The 23,722-nt window shown below is 44.4% G+C and overlaps 1 protein-coding gene across 1 annotated transcript; it reads right to left on the bottom strand.

Moving 5' to 3' along the window:
• Nucleotides 1-522: 522 nt before the first annotated feature.
• GCM1 (glial cells missing transcription factor 1) lies at nt 523-22,012 on the bottom strand. The gene is given in 7 exon segments (XM_066361380.1): nt 523-3,562; nt 4,329-4,457; nt 5,808-5,920; nt 6,926-6,995; nt 6,997-7,179; nt 19,101-19,306; nt 21,957-22,012. Coding segments are annotated over 6 exon segments (1,302 nt in total). The 5' UTR covers nt 19,176-19,306; nt 21,957-22,012; the 3' UTR covers nt 523-2,830.
• Nucleotides 22,013-23,722: the final 1,710 nt, after the last annotated feature.

Below are 23,722 nucleotides of genomic sequence, written 5' to 3'. Positions count from 1 at the left end.
CATGGCTTGAATGGTTAGAGCAAGGTGGCCTTGGGCGCTGAGGATGGCTCCATGGCCCCACCTCAGGAGCTAAAATAACTCGGTTGCCGAGCAATGGAGCAGAGGCCCCAGATGAAAAGAGCATCACCCAGTAGGGAATTTGCTTGATGGATCCCGGTCAGGGCACATGAGGGAGTCTGTCTCTCTGCCTCTCTCTTACTGAACTTAAAAAAAAAATAGAGAACCAGAAAAAGAAAAAAGAGGCAATGATTGTTTTTAACAAAGTTGAAGATTTTATTATTCGACTATTCCTTGTTTTCCTGCAAGGCCATTGCTTCACTGTATCAAAATAGCAGCAGCAAACACAATATGTTGCAAAATTAAGGTAGTATTGTTTGTCATCTGACACTGCACAACTAATAAAAACTTATTCCACTGCCAATCATTCCCAGTAGAAAATCATTAAATATTTTGACCCAACTTCAAAGACGGATGTAAGAAAGTTATATTATACAAGGCTTATGACAATGTTATCTTGAATTACATAATTTTTATAACTAGTTGTGACCACAAAATAATTTCAGGAATTCTGAATATTCAAATGGTTGCCTAGCCTAAATATCATAAGGTATTGTGAACAAGACGCATATTGTGTTCATCTGCAATAATTAGAAAGTCATGAAGAATTTTCTTCCTGTAGCATTAAAGTAGTTTCTTTTTCCATTGGTACTGCTACAAAGTTGCTATTTTAAATCTTTTATCTGTCACTAATTTAAGACAACTATGCAAAAGTTGTTTCACATTACTTTATTCAGGGGGTTTCATTTTCACTCTTCAAGAGAGTTTGTGTGTTTCTCATGTGCTTCTTCGCTCATTGGTTCATCTAGTTCTGCCGGCTTAGTCGATGTCATCTTGATCAGCCAACCATCTTCATAACAAGATTTGTTGACAAGTCCTGGATATTCTGCAAGAGCTCCGCTCATTTCACTGATAGAGGAGACTAGAGTTCACTAGCAGCTTTCACACTTTTCAAAGCACCAAACTTATCCTGTTTGTTCAAACAAGCTTCCTGTGCAAAATTGCTGATTCTTGCTATTCTAATACCATTTTCTGTATTATTTTATTCATTCATGTTTTTCTATGAATTTATGCCCCAAGAGCAGATCAGGGCCAGTGTGCAGTGACCAGATGCTGCTGCTCTCAGACCCCAGGGTAACAATGGTAATATTATTATTATTTTTAAATGCAAGAACATCTCTCAGAACTGAAAGAAACGAATGATCAGAGTAAAAGTATCAAGAAAGGCCTTGAACAATAAATAAAAAAGAAAAAGACCCACACCAATGCTCATTATCATGAAACTTTAGTTAACTAGAGGTAACAAAAATATCCTAAAAGCTCCTAAAAAAAAAAAAAAAAAAAAAAAGGAGTAGGCCATATTTATAGGACCAGAAATCAAAATGACATCCACCCTTCTCAACAGTAATGCTGGAGGCTAGAAGACAATAGAGCAATGACTTTAAAATTTTTGAGTGGAAATGATTTTCCACTTAGACTTCTCAGCTAAACGCTCACTCATGTATGAGAATAGAATTAAGACATTTCAAACATGCATATGGGCTCAAAAAAATGTATCTTCCACCTACCTTTCGTTAGGGAACTAGTGTGACATGTGCTCCATCAACACTAGGGACTGTACCAAGAAGGAAAAAATACGGAATTCTGGAGAAAAAAAGAGGAAAGAAGGTCCAAGAACGATGGGGAAGAGCAACAACACGCTGACAGCAAAGCAGCAGGATTAGTGAGCACTCTGTCCACATTTGAGGAGATAGAAGGTTCCAGAAAGACTTTAAGAAAAATATAAGTTATATAAAGAAAAGGGCTTTTATTGCTTGGCCAGTGTTTCAGGATAAACTATTGTTGGTTATATAGGAACTAAGCACTGAGATGAGACAATTACACAATTATCAACTCCAGAAGAAACAAACTGTTGTCTAAAAAAGGAAATGCAAGTCTAGAGTCCCAAAGAGCCTTGCTGTAAGCAGTCACAGAAGCTGTAATCTGGATATTCATTTAACCAAAGATTGTGATAAAACCTTCAACAAATGGTGCTGAAACAATTTAATATCTACATGCAAAACTAAAATTAAGCTCAACCCTGGTTACCTTATACCACGTACAAGAATTAGAAATGGAACAATCACTGAAATGTAAGAGCTAAAAATATAAAACTTCTAGAAGAAAATCTCTATGACAATGGATTAAATAGGACACAGTAACTGGGAAACAATGTTTGCAAACCATGTATCTGGTTCTAGACTTTTATCCAGAAGATAATTGACATTTACCCTTTATCCCACCCCTTACCCTCTGCCTCTGGAAACCACAAATTGGATGTTTCTAGAATTTGAATTCTCTTCTTCAGATCCCACACATCTGTCAGATTACACAGTATCTGTCTTCCTCTGTCTGACTTATTTCAGTCAGCAGAATACCCTCGTGGTCCATCTGTATTGTCACAAACGGCAAGGATTTCCTTCTTTCTCTTTTTTTGCTCTAAATAGTGTTCCATTGTTTATACAACTTCTTTATCCATTCATCCACCAGTGGATACTTAGGTAGTTTCCATGTCTTGGCTATTGTAAATAACAGTGCAATGATCATGGGGATGCTGATATCCCTTTGAGACAGTGATTTTATTTCCTTCAGATATATCTACCCAGAATCACGTTGCCGGATCACGTGGTAGTCCTACTTTTAATTTTTTGAGTAAACCTCCATACTGTTTTCCATAGTGACTGCACCAAATTACCTTCCCACTAACAGTGCACAGGGGTTCAGATTTGGGTCATCATCTTAAAGGGCAGAGGTTTAGAAGCATTTCGTTGTTGTAGTGATCCAAACCTACGTACCTCATTTCTTCATCAAAATTCCATTTGCTGCTCTTGGCCGGCAGTGAATACTGATGGTGAGGGTAAGGGGCATAGGTAAGGACGAAGGGGTCTTCCTGAGGTGAATGGCACATGGTGGAAGGGTAGTAGCTGTTAAAATCCACATGCACCTTCTCGTCATAAAGATCGCCCCCTGCATTTGGCCACAATGGGTGACAGCTAGTTTTGGCTGCAGGCGGTTCCACTGGAATCTGCTGGGAAAGGGGTTCTAGAGAGTTCTGGGAGGGGGAGAAGTCATAAGGCCAGCTGGTCTGAGGAGAAGGGTAACTGGGACAACCGTTGTCATTAAGAGGATTTCTCCCCAAAGCAGCGTTTTTATTCCACGTCTGCAGATGGTCGTAGTCAGGGAGGAGTCCCGGGACAGGAGGCTGAGGCAGGTCTCCACCGCTGTAGGCGCGACTGTTGGGCACTTTGCACTTCTCATAGAGCTCAGTGGGGCCCACGGTCGGACTGGGGCCTGCCAGATCAGCGGCTCCCTCCAAACCGTAACTCTTAAACAAGCAGTCATTCAGTGACTTCTGGGGGGCGTCCGCTGGTAAAGGTCCGCCATCACCACCAGGTAATAGGATGCCTTCCTGGAAAGACCAAGTAAAAGGCAGACTTCCCCAACTTTGTGCTTCCGCTGGAACAGACTGGAAGGGAAAGTGAAAAGCTCATGTTAATAAGTTAAGCAAATTGACACGACTCCCCCACGCATGCATGAGTGGCTCCACACAAATAAGTGTGCTGTCAGCTTCCTCATTCCCCACGAGCCTGCGGCCCAAACAGGGCAGCTCAGCACAGCCCCTGAGACCTGGGACCAGGCAGGTGCCCCAACTACACTCAGTACAACTCTCAAGGGACCTCTCTCTCTCTCTCTCTCTCTCTCTCTCTCTCTCTCTCTCATTTCCCTCTTTGACTTTTCTATTTTCTTAGTGCCGAATGGAGTCTCAGAGACTAAGGTGTTTTGTTTCATTTTTTTCTCCAGACTTTTCTCTGACCTCATTTTGTTGAGCCATACATAGGACTTCTAGCACTGTTGAAAAGTCTACTCTAATCTGTTTTAGGGAAGAATAAAAATCTGTGGAAAAACATAAGGCTAATATTTGTGGATCGTTTCAGTTAGTTTAGGTTCTATCAGAACTGAAATAGAGCGCCAAATAGAGGATAAGTTCTAACTCCAGTCTCCTTTTCACTGTCGTAGGGAAGATGAGTCTAAGATTATATATAGAAGTTAGGGCCGAGAGCACGCTACAAAGACGGCAGGAGTGAAGACGAAAACCTCAGGCGCAGTCTCCGTGACTGACGCTCGCCGACGGATGAGCCTGCCGGGCTACCACCCCTGGTTTTCCTGTGCAGGGAAGCGGCTGGAGAAATACACACTGACCCAGCAGAGGGATGGCGGTGGGGAAAGATCACCTTTGTGTCCGGGCCCCTGTTCAGCTTTAAGGAGGCGGAGGAAGACGCCGTGTGCACTTTCTTCATCGTTCGTCTGGCCTCGGCTTCCAATTTGGTTTCTGGTTTTGGATGATCGTGTTCTCCCTTTGACTTAAAGGGGACAAGGAAGTAAAATAAATGACTAGATAGTACTTTACGGTGTGTAAAATTCTGCCCTGCTGTCTCAAGTGTGTGTTGCTATCGCTGAAAAAAGACTCACTTTTGATATACCGCCCAAGTCCACCAAGCGCTCTCTTGCCTGCCTGTGTTTGTTTACGGTGCTCCTTATTTTCAGTGTCTCTCACCCACGTGGCAAAGTTATAATCGTCAGGAGAACAAGTAACGCCTATTGCACACGATCTCATCTAACCCTCAGCACTGCCCTGTGAGGTACATACTATCACTATCATCCCCAGTTTACAGAATAGGAAATTGAGGCGTGGAGAGATTACAGCCCCTGGGTCACTTCCCCTACTAAGTGGCTCAGCTGGGACTCAAAGTGTGCTAAAGCCGACCATGCTGAGAGCCAACTGTTCAAGATTCGGGAATTCTGTGATCTGGTTGTTAAAAACAGCCGATAGCTTTGAGATCAGCCATGATAGGAAGAGTCATAGCACAGAGACGTGGTACTCCACTGATTCAAATCCAGGCAGTCCATTGGCTGAGGCCACTCTTCACCACTCTGTAGATCACTGCCCCCATTAACTTCTTTTTTAATTCAGTGAGAGGAGAGAGGCAGAGACAGACTTCCACATGCGCCCCCACCACTGGCAAACACACTACGGGGGGATGCTCTGCCCATCTGGTGCATTGCTACGTTGCTCAGCACCAGAGCTCTTCTTAGCACCTGAGACGGAGGCCATGGAGCCATCCTGAATGCCTGGGGCCAACTCGCTCCAATCCAACCATGGCTGCAGGAGAGGAAGAGAGAGGGGGGGGAGGGGAGAGAAAGAGAGAGAGAGAAAAGCGAGAGGGAGAGGGGTGGGGAAGCAGCTGGGTGATTCTCGTGTATGCCCTGACCAGGAATCAAACCTGGGACATCCATATGTCAGGCTGATGCTCTACCACTGAGCCAACTGGCCAGGGCCCCATTTACTTCTTAATATCCAGATTTTATAACACACTGGAGTTTAGGGGACTAAAGTAAAATGTTTAGATTTACAGAGCAACTCAGACATCAGAGCTGGTATTTAATCCGGGATTTGTTGGAGGTTGCCGCATGAGGCAGGGCTGCTAGTCTGAGTGTGATGAGACTGCTAACTCCCAAGGGGCCCGAGACAGAGGCAGCCAGCTACTCTGCCTTGTCAGCACTTGGCAACCTTGTTGGGGTGTGGAGTCCAGGCTCTTGCTCTCTCTAGGTCGGTGTTGGCTCCCAATCACCTGTGTGAAACTCCTTGTACTCTGTGAACATTTCTTGAATTAAACAGAAATGATATCTCATCACTCTAACTCAAATCCAACCTGGAAAAATATGAAGCGTCCGTCATGCCTCCAGAAGTTGGTGACTGGGAAGCCCCCGTGGCCTCGGCAAGGAATCAGCTTCAGAGGCCCATCGCAGTTGGGACAGCGTTTCCCTGCAAAAGAGCAGAGGAAGGTGACGGTGCCCAGCTGGGCCATGGCAGCAGACTCCTGAGCCCCTGCAGCCCTGGAGGTGTAAGCCTGGACCCCGGATGGTGGAAGATACACCTGGCACACTTTTAAGTTATCCCTGGCCCTAGGAAGCCTGACCACCATAACTGTCCAGATCACTCTCACACGTGGGTAGAGGGAGCAGCCTATAGAACGGATGTCTCATAGGTCAAGCAAGAGCTCTTAGAAGCAGATAATCCTTCCCTTGAAATTCTTTGTACAGAAGAAAAAAAATTTTTAATTCATGAGTAGAACTAAGGGTCAAGGAGCAAAGTCACACGGGAGAGAGAACACAGCTACTAAATTTTCACTGAAGTGTAAATGACCGATATTAAATCCTGCACCTAGAGCAAATCTTGAACATAAGTCAAAGGAAAGAACATGAAATAACTCAAGGCCTGAAATGGTCAAGGCCCAGGGAATGCTAAATGGATTTCACAATCCAATGACTACGATAAAAAAAAACAAAATGAGTACATATTTCTGCATGTGATCAAGGCATGAACCTAAATGCCGCGGAATTGAGTCTAATCTCAAATTCGGTCTCAGTGCGCCCGGTCCAGATCAAACCACTCCTTGAGATCATGTAGGGACCCGTTCCCCAGGAGGTCAGGAGAGTAGTCTAATACAACTTTCTCCTAAACCTTATGTGGACGTACTGATGAATCAATGTGAGTCCCAAAAGTGAGGTCTTGCGTCAGGTGCCTTTAACTCAAGGGAGAGTTGTAATGGAGGGTGCTCTGTTCACGGGAGATCTGTGGGGCAGCCCCTCATGGGGCACAAGAGGGATGGTTGGTTCTCCTTAATATGTTTTACATAGTGGTTGGTCTCCACCACACTCCAAGGTAATGGCTGGGTCCTTGGGATGTGCTAAGATGTAGTGGCCCATCCGGGCAGGAGCGTTTGAATGGACACCAGCTTCCTCTCCAATACCAGCGAGCCCCACTCACTCTGCTGCTTCTGCCGGGCTTTGTCGCAGATGGCCGGTCGCAGGTAGATCTTGCGGCCCCCCCGGGGTAGAGCAGTCCCGGCTGCACGCCACCACGCCCAGGCAGGACTTCTTGAGGATGCGCGAGTTGTGGTTGTTGGTGTTGCGCATGGCCCAGCTGCTCAGGTGCCTCTGCGCGTTCCTGTCCTCTGAGCTGTAGATGTACTTCTCGTAGGAATCGGGCCACTCTTGGAACCAGTCGGTCTTTTGCACAGTCTTACGGAAACACAAAGGATATCATTATCATTTAAGCTGGAAGACACAGCTGTCCATCACGGTGGCATCAATAGACACGAAGGCTGTTTTGACGCTCAAGAGCTAGGTGAGAGGCCTTCGGCAAAGACCAACCTGGGTTCAGTTCTGATGGTGAGATCTGAGAGCACAGCCCAGCAGCAGTGACACGACTGCTGTGTCTATGGAACCTTTGCGCCCTGGACCAAAATAAGTTATAATGCAGCCCCTCTGAGTTCTACACAGTGGCTGCTTCTCTAGCCCTTGGTGATAAGAGTTATGACCATTTCTCACTGAGAATCTCTGAGGGTCAAGTAATATTATTGTGCGGTGACACAGTTAATGTGGAAAACGCTGTGGCAGGTTAGTGAGATAATATCTCATACCACCGGGTATTGCCTTAGTAAGAATGTTTAGGTTTATGCAGTCACTAGCAGTGGGAAGACTGGAGGGCCAGGTGCGGGGGGATTCTGGGAGCTGCTCCCTGCCCCGTGGAGATCTTCTTCCCTTTTCTCTTCTCCCATGTTCTTGTGCCTCAAGCAAGGAGAGGAGTGAGGAAGAGTTCACTCTGACTGACAACTTCTCTCTTCTTGCCCAGGACCGCCTCTATTCCCTGGGTGTGAACACGGAACTCAACCGGGACACTCAATTATTGCAGAATCAATTATTTGGCTTTCTGTGCATCTCTTTCTTTTCTTTTCTTTTTTTTGTATTTTTCTGAAGTTGGAAACGGGGAGGCAGTCAGACAGACTCCCGCATGCGCCCGACCAGGATCCACCCAGCATGCCCACCAGGGGGCGATGCTCTGCCCATCTAGGGCGTTGCTCTGTTGCAACCAGAGCCATTCTAGTGCCTGAGGCAGAGGCCAAGGAGCCATCCTCAGCGCCGGGGCCATCTTTTGCTCCAATGGAGCCTCGGCTGCGGGAGGGGAAGAGAGAGACAGAGAGGAAGGAGAGGGGGAGGGGAGGAGAAGCAGATGGGCGTCTCTCCTGTGTGCCCTGGCCGGGAATCAAACCCGGGACTCCTGCACGCCAGGCCGATGCTCTACCACTGAGCCAACCGGCCAGGGCTGTGCGTCTCTTTCTTCATCTGTGTAACAGGACTGACAAGACTACCTTAAGAGTAGTTCTGAGAATTAGATATGATAGTATATAAAAAATACTTAGCGCAGCATGAAGAGCTTAATAAACATTAGTCATTGATGTGTGGCTCTCATTCCGTAGGCCCTGCCTTGGTGCACAGCTGCTCCTTGTGAGAGACGCCCCCCATTCTTAGAGCGAGAACTATTAAGCAGTCTCAGGAGTCAAACGTGCACTGTGTCCAACCCTGCAGCTTCCAAAGACCTGGCGTGGTATAAGAACATTTTTCACTAAGAATATTATAGATGATTAAACTGGAAGATTCTAGAAGGAGTGATCAGGGTACTGGTGGTTTATTGAGTCAGATTTCAAGTTTAGAACATGCCAAAGAACTCTGTAACCTGAGACTCTGGGCAAGTGATTTTGTCTCTGAAGGCTCAGTTTGTTCTTCTCCGAAATGGGGACACTGATAGCACCCACTTCAAACAGTGCTGTAAAGAGCAGTAAGCCTTATATAACAGTGCCTGTTTGAATGAAACGTCATGAGAGCTGAGGTAGGTCTGAGGAAATATGAGAGGTTTTATGTACATGAGAGGTTAGTGATTAAGAGCTTGGGTCTGCAAACTAGCACCCCGGGCCAAAGCCCACCTACCATTTGTTTTTGTAAACAAAGTTTTGTGGAGGGTTTTTTGTGTGTGTGTGACAGAGACAGAGAGAGAGTCAAAGAGAGAAACAGATAGGGACAGACAGACAGGAATGGAAATAAATGAGAAGCATCAATTCTTTTGTTGCAGTTCCTTTAGATCAGGGGTCCCCAAACTATGGCCCGCAGGCCACATGCGGCCCCCTGAGGCCATTTATCCGGCCCCTGCCGCACTTCCGGAAGGGGCACCTCTTTCATTGGTGGTCAGTGAGAGGAGCATAGTTCCCATTGAAATACTGGTCAGTTTGTTGATTTAAATTTACTTGTTCTTTATTTTAAATATTGTATTTGTTCCTGTTCTGTTTTTTTTTACTTTAAAATAAGATATGTGCAGTGTGCATAGGGATTTGTTCATAGTTTTTTTTTATAGTCCGGCCCTCCAACGGTCTGAGGGACAGTGAACTGGCCCCCTGTGTAAAAAGTTTGGGGACCCCTGCTTTAGATGGTCATTGACTGCTTTCTCATATGTGCCTTGACTGGGGGTCTATAGCAGAGCAATTGACTCCTTGCTCAAGCCAGTGACCTTGGGCTTCAAGCCAGCGACCTTTTGGTTCAAGCCAGCGACCCCGTGCTCAAGCTGGTGAGCCCGCACTCAAGCCAGATTAGCTCATGCTCAAGCCAGCGACCTCGGGGTTCTGAACCTTCCTCCTCCATGTCCCAGTCCAACACTCTATCCACTGCACCACCACCTGGTCAGGCTGTAAATAAAGTTTTACAGAATCATGTCCATTCATTTGACTGTTGTTCATGAATACTTTTATACCACCACGGCAGAAACTGGATGGCCCACGGAGCCTAAAATATTTACTGTGTGGCCCTTCACAGAAATTTTGCCAATTCCTGGTTAAGAGCATGGCCAATGGATACAGATGGCCAGTGTGAGCCTTTACAAAGTTCATTGCCCACCCAGTACCTGCCTCCTTTTCTGTAACAAGGGAACTTACCTCACAGGGCTGTTTTGAGGATCGAATCGGTTAACATACACAAAACGTTTATAACAGTGCCTGACACACAGCTGTACCACATTGGCATAAGCTGTTACTCTGTTACACCCAGGGCCGCACACAGCCAGCCAATGTAGAAGCCAGCAGCTTTCAGGAGACAAAGGACCCACAGAGAGGTCACTTCATGCTTTACACCTTGCCAAGCCAAATGCAAGACAGGAGTCCAAGCGCCTATAAAACAAAGCTTAATCTGTGCAGCTCTGGTTCCACCAGCTTCCTTTTCAGGGCAATGACAAAAGCTGGTCCTTCAAGTAACTCCTGTCACATGGGAAGGGGAGGTGGCCCAGAAGAGAAGGGTGAAAGTCACAGGAGTGTGGCACCTTAGCATTCCCAGGAAAGGGGCCCAGCCAGGCCCAGGGGCAGAACAAACGGCTTTTCCTAGGTCTCTCCCTCCGTCCCTCAACTCCTTGGTAATTCTGAGTGGGATGAAACCCAGTGTCCCCGGGTGAGAGAAGTAGCTCGCCTCCTGCCTTCTCCACCCACCTCTGACCTGAGCTCCAGAGAAGGCTGCTTGTTTGCTGTCACAGAAATACCAGGGAAAGCAGAACACTTTATCTTTTGAAATAATAAAAAGGCAGGTTAAGATGTTAAAATGTGTACCTTTACCTAACATTTTGGACTATAAAATCTACTGGTGGATTTGAGTTATTCAAATACAAAGCAGAGTTGTTAGGCTAATGGCGGTAGGGGCAATGTGGACTTGGAAAAGGCAAGATTTTTATCTTTTAAAGGTGAGTGGCCCCTTTAGGCTGGTCAATGGCATAAATCCCATGAGCCAGGAAGAGGGGCAGGTGTTTGTGAGAGCAGCTCAAATGCTCTGGTTAAAGCAGACTCCCTGTTCGTGGAGGGAAAATAAAATCTCCTCCATGTCTGTCTGTCTTTCTCTCTCTTTCCCATTTTCTCTCAGTTTAATGTATATTGTAATCTCCCTCAGGGCTTCCTCTTTGACCCATGAATTATTTAAAAATATATCATTTAGTTTCCATGTGTTGAAAGATTTTCCTGTTGTCTTTTGATAGTAATTTCTAGCTTGATTCTATTGTAACTGGAGAACACACTCTGTGTTCGAATTATTTTAACTTTTGTGAGGTGTGTTAGCGATCACGATACATTCTGTATTCTACCGTCTTTCGAGCTTTTTCCCAGCATCCCCTCCACTGGCACCATATGTTCCCAGTACCATTAATAATACAACAATTTTGACAAAGTATGGACTTAAGAAAATTACTAGGAGTAAAAGTATTCAGGGTATTCCCTTGGCTATTTATTTATGCCCAGTCTTTTGACCTGGTGCTTTGTGGAATCTTCGCTAACTTTTGACACTGAAATTAAGAAAAACCCAGATCACAGTAATGCAAAGGAATCCATATGTCCAATGAATAAAAGGGATTGCAGAAAGCCTTTTAAATTTAAGGCACAGGGGAGGTAAAAGGAAAGAATAATCATTTTTAAATCATGTTTAGTAAACCCCACAAAAAATATATATATTTTTAAACCTTTTGTTTATTTTAATTTCTAACTTTCATGAGTAACTCTTTGTTTTTCCTCTTGGTTAAGAAGTTTATAATTGAAGGGGAATATTCTTAAGGTTTTCAACATATAAATCTAACTAATTTATATTTTATAATCTCATTGTTAACAACTTTGGGGACTTAATGTTTCTGTGACTCCTGTGTGCAATCTTTTACTAAGATACCTAATTCTCTCACTCAAAATCTTTAAAATTCTAAGCAATCATAGACCATCCTTCAATCCTTTCCCCTTTTTAATTTACTACTACTTGAAGTTTTAATAGGGTACATTAAGAATGAATTACTATGCTGTTATATAAAACTAACAAAATCAAAATTCTGAAATAAGGCATCAAAAATATCTACATTATCATATTATTATATTAAAATTGATATTTGTTTGGAATACAGTCTGGTCTCATATAAAGCAATTATCTACCAGGTTTTCTTTAATAATAATAACTTATTAATTCCTTATAAATAAATGTTTCCAAATAAAACAGCGGATAGCAAACAGACATCTGCCAGAAAATCAAATAGAGGAGAAAAAAATTAGATGTTACTTATGGAACACAGAAAAACAATTTAACCAGCATTTTGATTTACACACAACTTTTCAAGAACATCTCTCTTCTGAGCCAACTGAAAGTATTATCCAAAGGTGAAACTCAATTCAACAAAACGCTTCTGAGTTACATCAAGAACTCCTGCTTAGGCTAAACCTGCCTTTTCCTTCCTTCGTTAAGGGGTCAGAACTCAGGACAAAAAGCTCCTAACTAAGGGCAGCCAGAGTGCCCCGCTTTCAAACTCTATTGCCCACCTCTCTTTTCTCTTCTCTCTTCCCTTTCCCGGTCCATCCTAGAAGCCAGGGACCTCCTGACAGGTGCTCAAGAGAGAGCTAGCTCCGCTACCACTGAGACAGGAACGGTCCCGGGCCCATCTCGCCAGAAGCACAGGGCAGCAGAAGAATTCTGGCCCTAATCACAAGGACCCCGACGACCATGGAAGCCCATACAGGTGGTGCTGCCCCAGGAAGTATAAGAAGATCAGGAAAACTGGACAAAGAGGACAAAGAAGACAAAGTTGGCTCTGCGTCAGACCAACAACAACGCGACCTGATCCTGCAGCCAAACAGTGACTGACGAGGAGTCCAGACTCTGGCATCTCTCACCTCGCTAGCACCAAGACACAAAGATGACCACCACAGGCTCATTCTGCTCACGTTTAGTCGCACAAATACCCAGAAAGAGCTCAGAAATTCAGCTTTGCTAATAATTTGTCGCTCCTCTCCTTCACAGGCAAAAGAAAATTTCCTGGTTAAAAATCATGATCCAGGAATTAACTACTATATTACCCCATGTATATATAATACGTACCCTTTTTTGAAAATTTTGGGGTCTAAAAACTGGGTGCATCTTATCCAGTGGTTATGGCATTTCAAATGCCATAGATGGAACTGAGGACGAGGAAATCTATGAAGACAGTGATTCATCATCAGACACAGATGAGGACAAGCTAATGGATGGGAGTTTTGACAGTGATGAGGCGTTGTATGAATTTTATGATAAATAAAACTTGAGTTCAATAACTTTATGTAAAACCATTTTTTTTTTTCAAATTTCAGGTCCCAAAATTTGGGTGCATCTTATACATGGAAGCACCTTATATACGTGGGGGAATATAGTAATAATCGGAGATGTGACTTCAGTTCACTCACCAGGTTTTAGGTTGGCCTGCATGTCTATTTAACCTATGCACATATATCTTTATTTTTTTCCTCTATAAAATCTGTACTTTGGCCTCAGAATTTTGTGAGTCAATGATTCGGTGTGGCTTGGGCCATGAGGTGAAGCTGAGAACTGCTCGTGCTTGGGCACAAAATGACTCAGAGTGTTTGTCTCCTGTGGTGCCGCTGAAACACCTGTACTTGTGCTTAGAGAAGCTGGCTGCTGTTAAGAATGGAGTGGGTACTCTCATCTCCCTGCAGAAAATGGGCACTATTTAGAAGAAAAAGGGACTGATTCTCTTCTCAATTTTCTTTTTTTTCTGTTTTCTTTTTTTTTTTTTTTGTATTTTTCTGAAGCTGGAAACGGGGAGAGACAGACAGACTCTCGCATGCGCCCGACCAGGATCCACCCGCAATGCCCACCAGGGGCTACGCTCTGCCCACCAGGGGGCAATGCTCTGCCCCTCCAGGGCGTCGCTCTGCCGAGACCAGAGCCACTCTAGCGCCTGGGGCAGAGGCCAAGGAGCCATCCCCAGCACCCGGGCCATCTTTGCTCCGATGGAGCCTTGGCTTTGGGAGGGGAAGAGAGAGACAGAGAGGAAGGAGGGGGGGGTGGAGAAGCAAATGGGCGCTTCTCCTATGTGCCCTGGCCGGGAATCGAACCCGGGTCCCCCGCACGCCAGGCTGACACTCTACTGCTGAGCCAACCGGCCAGGGCCTCTTCTCAATTTTCAACCGGAAAAAAATAATTCCCTTAGGGATTCAACATTCTCAAGTATTCCAACAGTATTAACGAGAGTGTGACCCTTCCTGGGATCATGCAATGTACATTTTTTATGAAGGTGAAACTAAACCAACAGCAAACATTTGTTCCCTACACCAAGAAAACCCTAAAGCAACTATAGTTGGACTTTCAAAGTGCAGAATTGGAATCAACAGACATGTATCAGTGATGGTTTTGAGTAATTTAAGTGTCTGCAGTTCTGTGCTGGCTCCCTGAGGACTGGATTAAAGAGAGATAGCATCAAAATAATCACAAGTTAGAGAAGGGACCAGAAACAAGTGAGAGGAAGGCTTGCAAAGACACACATGCAGCTGAAAGGAGGAGGAAACATCCACGAGGCAAACCGGGAGGGGTGACTTATTGAGGGCAAGGAGCCTTTCCTTTGTAAGCCCAAGTCTGACCCTGATGCTTTCCTGCCCAAACCGCCTAGTGGTTTCCCACAGCCTATAAAATAACCCAGTCCTCATAGCGTAGCCTGCTTCCAAACCACCCTTCCGGCCCATAGCCTCCCACATCTCCCTGCCGGACACCTATGCCCAAGCTGCCTCAGCTGCAGATTTGAATAGCTTCCGACTTCGGTGTCCCACTCTGCCTTCCTTGTCTAGATCGCTTTCTTCGCCTGCCCTAGCCCTCCCTCATTTTGCAATGCACTTCCCTGGAGAAAGGCCTTGGCCAGAGGCTCTGCCTTGCTTTCCATGCCCAGGGCATGCTGAGTTACAGACTTCCTCCTTTAAGCGCCTCAAGCATTTTTCTACATGGCATTGCTTCTCTATTTGGGTGCTAATCTTTCCCCCTGAGCTCAGAAGATCATGGGTACTTTCATGGAGGTTAACACAGCTCAATGACAGCTGTATCCCTGAGCCTGTCATAGTGTCTGGCACATTCTAGTCACTCAAAAATGTCTGATATCCTGGTAAGGACATCACCATTTACTGTTGTCAAAAATTAACCCATAAATCTTGATATAGCTAAGACAGGTAAAGGGATATAGAATTTCCAGGGCCTGATGCAGTCAGGGTTCATTCAGGTGCCCATCGGGAAACTCGAAGCATGTAAACGGATTAACGGGAAAGGAATTTGTTTACAAGTTGCAGGAGTTTGCCCACAAGTAGCGATCCTGGCTGGACTAGAAAATCTTAAAAAATGAACTAGAAATTCTTTGACTGAGTGCAACAGAGAATGAAATTGGGGAAATGTAAAATAATAACAAACCATTGCATTTGATCCTTTAAGCAACATTTTTTTTTAACACCCAAACAGGTGGTCTGAGGAGGAGTGATCACCTGAGGGACTCCATGAAAAAAGGGCACCACGGTCAAAAATAAGCGAGGGCAACACTGCCTACCCCAGCTTCCCACTGGGAGAGCCACCAACACACAGGATAGGGAGAAGGCCCCACGTCCGCTGTAAAGACATCTGTCTAACTCCGCTGAATGGAGCATTTCTCTTCTTCTTTTTCACAATACCCACTAACATTCCTTGTAACTTATACAGTACTCTACTGAACACATTTTGGGAAACACTGCTCTGAATAGCAGAGAGCTTTAGGCAGAGTGGTCCAGGAATTACTCTTTTCATTTTACCAAGGAGGTAACCAAGACTTCAGAAAATCAGTTTGTTTACAGTCACACAGATTATAAACAATCAAGTCATTTGTTAATACATTCCATGTTTGTCGTCTGTTGTTTAATATGTACCAGGGATCGTGGTAGGCCTGGGCCGACACTTCTAGAATGCAGGCCACCTCCTAAATCTCAGGCCATGGAATCCTGGACCTTAAGAACTCACAGGGTATGTTAGAGACCATTTAGGGTCAGTGAGCAGCTAGAGTGAGTCAACTGGGCATTGATGCTTCTCGTTCTTCCCCTTCTCTCTCCTGTTCTGTAAAATCAATCAATAAAATCTTTAAAAATAAAATAAAATAAAAGAGAGAGAAACCATCTCATTTTAGTGCCACCATCTCATTTTCAGAAGAAGAATGGGAGTCTGGGAAAAGGTCAACAACTCCCTGAGGCTCTACAAATAAAAAGAGGCAGGACTGGAATTCAGTGCCAGAAGTCTGGCTGTCCCCAGACCTCTGCCTCTCCTAGTTCACCACTCTGCCTCCAGGTTTGCTCACAAAACGTAAAAATCAGATACGCTTGGAAATCCTTCCAAGACCTTCCATTTTTCACCTCAACTGTTTCTTGCTACAATTCCAGAGTCAGCACAAACCCAGCCCGGGAGGGTGTTGTCTCTGCTTAGAAACTTTTAAGGGGTATTTGCACTTTTAACACATTGCAAGGCACTTAGCTATTTCCATAAGAAATCAATCTTTTTCTGTCAACTACAAATGATATATTTCAAAAACCGAATGTGTATTTTTGTTGTAAGTTTTTCAGTTTAATGTCTCGGGTAGCTGAGAACGCTTGTATTTTGGGAATTCATGTTGGAACATGCGCTTTCGTGAGCGCTGAGACTCCCTCCAGGGAAGCAGTGCTTTCTTTCTTCTGTCTCCAGATACGATGGATGATACGGGTCCTCCGTTCCAGGAAAAAAATGGATGCCAGTACACAGCGCTGCCTGTCACTTCAGGGGATCCTCAGACCCCATCCAAACTCCTGCTCTGGGCTCTGGCATTGCGAAGTTATCTAGGGACCTGCCTTCTTCAACTCTGTTTTTTTTTTGTGTGTGTGTGTGTTGTTTTTTTTTAATTTTCCCATTGATTTGAGAGAGACAGAGAAAGAAGAGGGGGTGAGGGGAAGGCAAGCAAGAAAGAGAGAAGTACTCTTCTCTCTTAGTGAAAAAACTAAGTTGTTTTCCCATTTAGTTGGGCACTCACTGGTTGCTTCTCATATGTGCCTTGACCAGGGGTTAAACCCATGATCTCAGCATGTGGAGATGATGCTCTACCCACTTAGCAACCCAGCCAGGACTTTACTTCAACTCTTGATTTTGAGGATGCCCATTTTATATTTGAGAGTTGCAATCATGAAATCAGGAATGGCCTGACCTGTGGTGGCACAGTGGGTGAAAGCATTCGACCTGAAACGCTGAGGTTGCCGGTTTGCAGCCCTGGGCTTACAACTGGTCAAGGCACATATGGGAAGCAACTATTACGAGTTGATGCTTCCTGCTCCTCCCCACCCCCCTTTCTCTCTCTCTCTCTTCTCTCTAAAAAATCAATAAATAAAATCTTATTAAAAAAAATTAGAAGTAGGAAGAATACAAGTCCTTGAACCAGGAGTAAGTTTCCCCTATAACAGCTACAACAATCGTAAACCAATGAAGAACAACTACAAAAAACAAGTCCCTAAAACAGGTATTATAACTCAGGTTTATTTAATCATCCTTAAATGAATGGTAAGTAGGGCACACTCGTATCCTCCACTCTTCTAAGACCTACCAAGAGATAATGTAGGGGGGGTATTTCAAAGAGAAACAGACAAAGAAACAAAAGAAAAAGTTTAAAAAGATTTAAACATAAAGAGAAGCAAAAGAAAATTAGAGTACAGTTTGGAATGCTCTGGAAGTTTTTTTAAGAGTGAAAATCTGGAATGGTTGTAAATCAAGACTCTGGAACCTCTATTCCTTCTTCCTGCTTGGGGTAACTTAAGTTTCTGGTGCCCCAGAATCAGGTGGACTAGCTCAACCTTTTCAGTACTTGGGAGTGCTGGTTGCTGGTCTTAGCATTTCCTAGTCTCCTTTTCAAACAACCTTCAGTGAAGCGTCTTTCAGGTATCAGAGAGGAAGTTCAAGGAGGTCAGTGCTAAACAATGTTTTCTACCAAATTAAGAGTTAGAAAGTCAACTGCCAAAGACCAAGATAACGTGAAATAAAAGTCATTTTACAACCCTGGCCAGGTAGCTTGGTGATTAGAGCATCATTCCGAAACGCAGAGGTTGCCAGTTTGATCCCCAGAGAGGGCACATACAGGAACAGTTGATGTTCCTGTCTTCCTCTTTCTCTCCTTTCCTGTCTTGCTAAAAAATCAACAAATAAATGTTTTTTAAAAAGAAAAACAGCCCTGGCTGGTTGGCTCAGCGGTAGAGCGTCGGCCTAGCGTGCGGAGGACCCGGGTTCGATTCCCGGCCAGGGCACACAGGAGAAGCGCCCATTTGCTTCTCCACCCCTCCCCCTCTCCTTCCTCTCTGTCTCTCTCTTCCCCTCCCGCAGCCGGGGCTCCATTGGAGCAAAGATGGCCCGGGCACTGGGGATGGCTCTGTGGCCTCTGCCTCAGGCGCTAGAGTGGCTCTGGTCGCAACATGGCGACGCCCAGGATGGGCCGAGCATCGCCCCATGGTGGGCGTGCTGGGTGGATCCCGGTCGGGCGGATCCCGGTCGGGCGCATGCGGGTGTCTGTCTGACTGTCTCTCCCCGTTTCCAGCTTCAGAAAAATGCAAAAAAAAAAAAAAAAAGAAAGAAAGAAAAGAAAAACAAATGCACTTTAAAAAAAAAAATAAAGTCATTCTACAGCTGGAAAGCAGCCCGGTGTGCGTGGATTATCTGCAAAGTTCTAGAAGAGCACGCATGCCCCTCCCAGGCACTATCAGCTCCACATTCCAGCTATAGACTTAGTTTAAAACCCTCACTACTACAGCAGATAATGCTGTATGGGCACATGTACATTATGAAGAGTCAGTCTACGGGCAAATACATCATCATCATGGGTTTTATTCTTCTAGATAGCCAGGGTGGGTGTGACCTGTGCCAAGCCAGCTTTGAAAGAGAAGGGAAGTAGCATTTTCTTTGCCTCAGTCTGGAATGGGGGTAGAGGTGTGGGGACTCTCATAAATGAAGGCCCACTCAAATCACAGGCTGTGGCATCTCACTTTAAAGTTCCTCGGTCGGATGTCTAGCTGAGGCTTTGGAGGAGAGGAGTTGGCCCAGTTGAGCCCCACACTGATTTCCTTCCAAGTCTTAGCAGGTTTATAGTTAAGGCTTTATAGCCAAATACAGGATGGGGCAAAGTGGTTTAATAGTTGAAAGTACATGAAACACAGGATTTATTCTTGTTTTATTATTTATTAACTGTATTATTTTCTATACGAATAACTGTAAACCTACTTTTGCTCCACCCCACCCTGTGTTGAAGGCAAATTCTTATAGCAAGTACATACCTGTGGCAGTTTTAGATCATTAATATCCCAGCTTAATATCTCTTTTTCCTCAGAATCAAAGTCCTCAGGTTCCATGATAAAGTTAGGTCACCCTCCAATTTATGTGTATTCGACTCCCCTCAGCAGGGCTTAAAGAATTTTGCTCTTAATATAGTTGAATCAGTCCACTCAAGCCGCTTAGACCAGGAGGAGACCGTTTGCAGATGCTAAAAAATAAACGATAATAATACCGACCATTAAAGAGATAAAAATCAGTGCTAGTTGCCTAACCCCAAAACCTGTTTTATTGGCATTTTTGCAACCACTAGCACACACACAAATAGAAATAAAATGTAGAAGCCAGTAGGGATCTTGCTGAAATAAATGAAGCTTGACCATTGGGACTCAGAGTATGGTGATCACTGCAGTCACCCCTGGTTTGGGCTGCCTTTCTCCTTGCTAGACCCAGCTTGAGAAAGGCTGAGGAGGAAGGGCTGTCACCTGAAGCCGCTGGTTAGGATCTGTCCCACCACGTAGATACCTAGGTCTGAGAGAGAGAGCTGACTTGGGAGTTTTTCCACAGAAATGCCTTAATAAATTAGCTAACGCACGGATGAAGCCACAGGAGGGGAACGTCACAACCAGACATGTCTCTACAGTATTTTAAAAAAATCTAAATTGCGGCCCTGGCCGGTTGGCTCAGCGGTAGAGCGTCGGCCTGGCGTGTGGGGGACCCGGGTTCGATTCCCGGCCAGGGCACATAGGAGAAGCGCCCATTTGCTTCTCCACCCCCCCTCCTTCCTCTCTGTCTCTCTCTTCCCCTCCCACAGCCAAGGCTCCATTGGAGCAAAGATGGCCCGGGCGCTGGGGATGGCTCCTTGGCCTCTGCCCCAGGCGCTAGAGTGGCTCTGGTCGCGGCGGAGCGACCCCACCGGAGGGGCAGAGCATCGCCCCCTGGTGGGCAGAGCGTAGCCCCTGGTGGGCGTGCTGGGTGGATCCTGGTCGGGCGCATGCAGGAGTCTGTCTGGCTGTCTCTCCCCGTTTCCAGCTTAAGAAGAGTGCAAAAAAAAAAAAAAAAATCTAAATTGCTATAAAAGATTAATTTTGGTCTTCTCAATAAATATCTTCAAGTATTATCAAATGATATGCTTCTTTGAAATTCTTCTAAAACCTTGGCATTATTGACATTTTGGACCTGATAGTTCTTCATTATGGGGGGTTATCTCGTGCATTGTAGGATGCGTAGCAGCATCCCTGGTCCATGCCCATGAGGCACTCGTAGCAAGCCACCTCTCTTTGTTGTGACAACCAAAAATGTCTTAAGACATTGCCAAACGTCCCCTGAGGGAAGGCTGTATGAGAACTACTGCTCAAACATCGCGTTTCTTATCATTTAACTCGAAGTGCTCTTCAAGACTTCCTTACTTCATCTTTAGCAAGCTCGCTCTTTCCAGTCTCCCGCAAGAAAATTCTGTCTTCACTTTACTTTGATTAAATTGTATTATGTAAACAACAGACACTCAAAATTTTTTGTGCACATTGCATTTCTTCCCCCAGAAGGAATACTGCTCTAGTTTCTAATTATAATTGGTTAAAGAAAATTTACAAATTAAGAAATAAAGTTAGTTTGAAGTGTTCTACCAAGAAAAAACTTATCATTCTGCAAATGAAATGTGTTTGTTAGTAAACTACGCAGTGAAACATGTTTACATTTACAACTGACCCTTGAACAATGGGGAGGTTAGCAGTGCCAACACCTTGCGCAGTCGAATATCTGAGTATAACTTAAGTCAGCCCTCTGTGTGCCCGTATTCCCAACCATGGATAGAAAATACTGTACCTTTACCTTTTGTTGGTGCTCTTGTGAAAACAAGGGACATGATGATGTTAGGTAGAGCTACTCAATAGTAAACTCAAACTATAAGTTAAAGTCTCATGAGCTCTGTTCCTTAGTTACGTGACTTTATATAAATAACCCTATTACCTGTCAATCACCGTCATGTAACCAAATATATGGATATAGAAGAGTGTTGACCCGAACAAATAAATGAAGTCTGGACATTAAATTACAAGTGAAACGGAGTCAAAGAGACCTCCCTATCCTACCTACCCACACTTTCCTAGTGTTCACAGTCACAAAGAGCATGAAGTCTCTGCTTCCCATTTGAAACTACTTGCATGCAGTTAAATCTCCATGAGTTTTAAATCAAATTCTATGTTTGGAAAACAAACATTGAGTTAATTAAGAAATGATGCCCTGGATTGATTTTAATTTAGAAGACTTTAGTAACAAGTATATTAGACACAAATACCGAGTGAAAATGTTATAACAACAGTTTTATGTACTTACCCCTTTCAACATTAACAACAGTGACTCAAGTGGCCTGAAATTCATTATAGCTAACTGGGATAGGTTGATCTTTTTTGTTCTAAAAGAAACACTTGTATAACAAGATTCACATGTCCCAGAATGAAAAACATTGTTTTAAGCCTAGTTAACGTAGACATAATCCGTTTGGTTTTAAATTAAGGAAAGGGGGATCAAATATCTTGCTGCAGAATAACTACAATGTTTTTAAAAATTTTTGCCAAATAAGTGACCATTAATATTTTCCTGAAGGATAAGAGCAAAATATAGGAAAGAAGATGAGACTATTTGCAGCCCTTAAGACATAAACAACCTCAGCTTTCTTCCAGGATTAAAAATCTAAATTTGTCAAGACTTTCATTTTTTAAAGCAACTCAGGCCAAAGTATATTCAATTTTCTTCATTTCTACCAAAAAAGTCAACTAGAACAAATGGAACCCTGTAAGAATGGGGAAGCCATTACCGCATCCCTTATATTTGCCTCTTCTCAGGATTTCGGGCTTCCTTACCTTCTGACTTCTTATGGAGATGCAGACAGTACTGTGTTATAAAAATCTCATCTCTGGTTCAGGTCCTAGCAGGCTCTGGTCATATTCTAGGCTGAAGCCGCTGTTCCCTAACCCAGGTCAAGGTACAGTATGCTAATGAGCTTTGGCAATAGTCCAATCAAAATCTAGATGCTCCCAGCTCAGGGTAGGTAAGAGCGAGCTAGGGAGCCGCTTAACCAGCCCATTTCGCCACAGAATGCCAGCAATGTGATGAATATTCCATGGTGTGCCTCTGAACTTTCCCCTCCTTTATGTTTGGAGGGCATTTTAACTAAAATGGACATTGAGAACTTCTAGAGGAAACACAGATGTTTTCCTTCAGGTAGTTTTATAGGCTGGGACCAAGGCACAATTTACAGTAGATTCTAATGCTCCCACCATTTATTTACCTCTGCCAGTGAGAGAGAGAGAGAGAGAGAGAAAGAGAACAGACAGACATTGCAGTGATGGAATTTACTGGTATAGATACTGTGTAGCCAACAGCTCCTAAACCAGAAACACCAAAATGCTATTCTACCCCTAACAATGCTGCCCCAAGAATTATGAGTGTTCCAATTCTCCAAAATAATAAATTGCCCCTTCTAGAGATGTCCTCAGCAATCTGGGCACAGCCCAATGAGCTCAGTTCATCTGCTCTACATCCCAGGCAGTCTGCTAGGCTCTAGAGACACGAGGGAGAATGAAAGCCACTCAGAAGTTCAGTACCAGGTGGGGACCGGAAATACCCAGTGGGACACTTGGTAAGGTAGTATGTGATTACCTAACCCCTGTGCTGTACACCAGAGCTAATGCAAAATAATATTAAATGTCAACCGTAATTTTTAAAAAAAGTTCATTCTAGGTGAAAAGATGAAAAAAAAAGAGACACTAAATAAACTGAAGATAGTTTGATTCATAGGATAAAGGCAGCCTAGAGGGCATGTAGAGGGCCAGGTGATTAATCTGGAGGAATGAGAACCAGGAGAAACTTCTTTCACAAAAATGATGCCTGATCATCTCTTCGAAGGACAAATAGGTGTTGGTCAAGGCATCAAGAAATGGAAAAGGGTGTTCCAGGTTGTGGCAGTATCGTGGGAAAAGCTAAAGAGGTATGAACCGCGTGGTGTGCTCAGCGTCAGGAGAAGCCAGCATCTGCCAGGAAGGAGCAGCGCAGCAGAGACAGGCTGCAGAGGAAAGAATGAGCTGGCCAGAAGGCAAAATACTTGGGACGCTCCGCAGGCTGTGCTGGGCAGCCCTACGAGACCTTCAGCAATGTTGAGAAAATTTCCCAGCAGTCTTTCAGTACATAAATAATCTTTTTTTTTTTTACAGAGACAGAGAGAAAGTCAGAGAGAGAGATAGATAGGGACAGACAGACAGGAACGGAGAGATGAGAAGCATCAATCATTAGTTTTTTGTTGCGCATTGCGACACCTTAGTTGTTCATTGATTGCTTTCTCATATGTGCCTTTGACCGTGGGCCTTCAGCAGACCGAGTAACCCCTTGCTTGAGCCAGCGACCTTGGGTCCAAGCTGGTGAGCTTTGCTCAAACCAGATGAGCCCGCACTCAAGCTGGTGACCTCGGGGTCTCAAACCTGGGTCCTCTGCATCCCAGTCTGATACTCTATCCACTGTGCCACCGCCTGGGCAGGCAGTACATAAATAAATTTTATCTTTAGTAATCTCACTCTTTCCAGTCCCCCACAAGAAAATTCTGTCTTGCTTTACTTTGATTAAATTGTGTTAT

Source organism: Saccopteryx leptura, chromosome 1, assembly GCF_036850995.1.
Source record: "Saccopteryx leptura isolate mSacLep1 chromosome 1, mSacLep1_pri_phased_curated, whole genome shotgun sequence".
Lineage (NCBI taxonomy): Eukaryota > Metazoa > Chordata > Mammalia > Chiroptera > Emballonuridae > Saccopteryx > Saccopteryx leptura.
The sequence above is the reverse complement of the archived record's forward strand: the minus strand, read 5'-3'. Positions and strand labels throughout refer to the sequence as shown.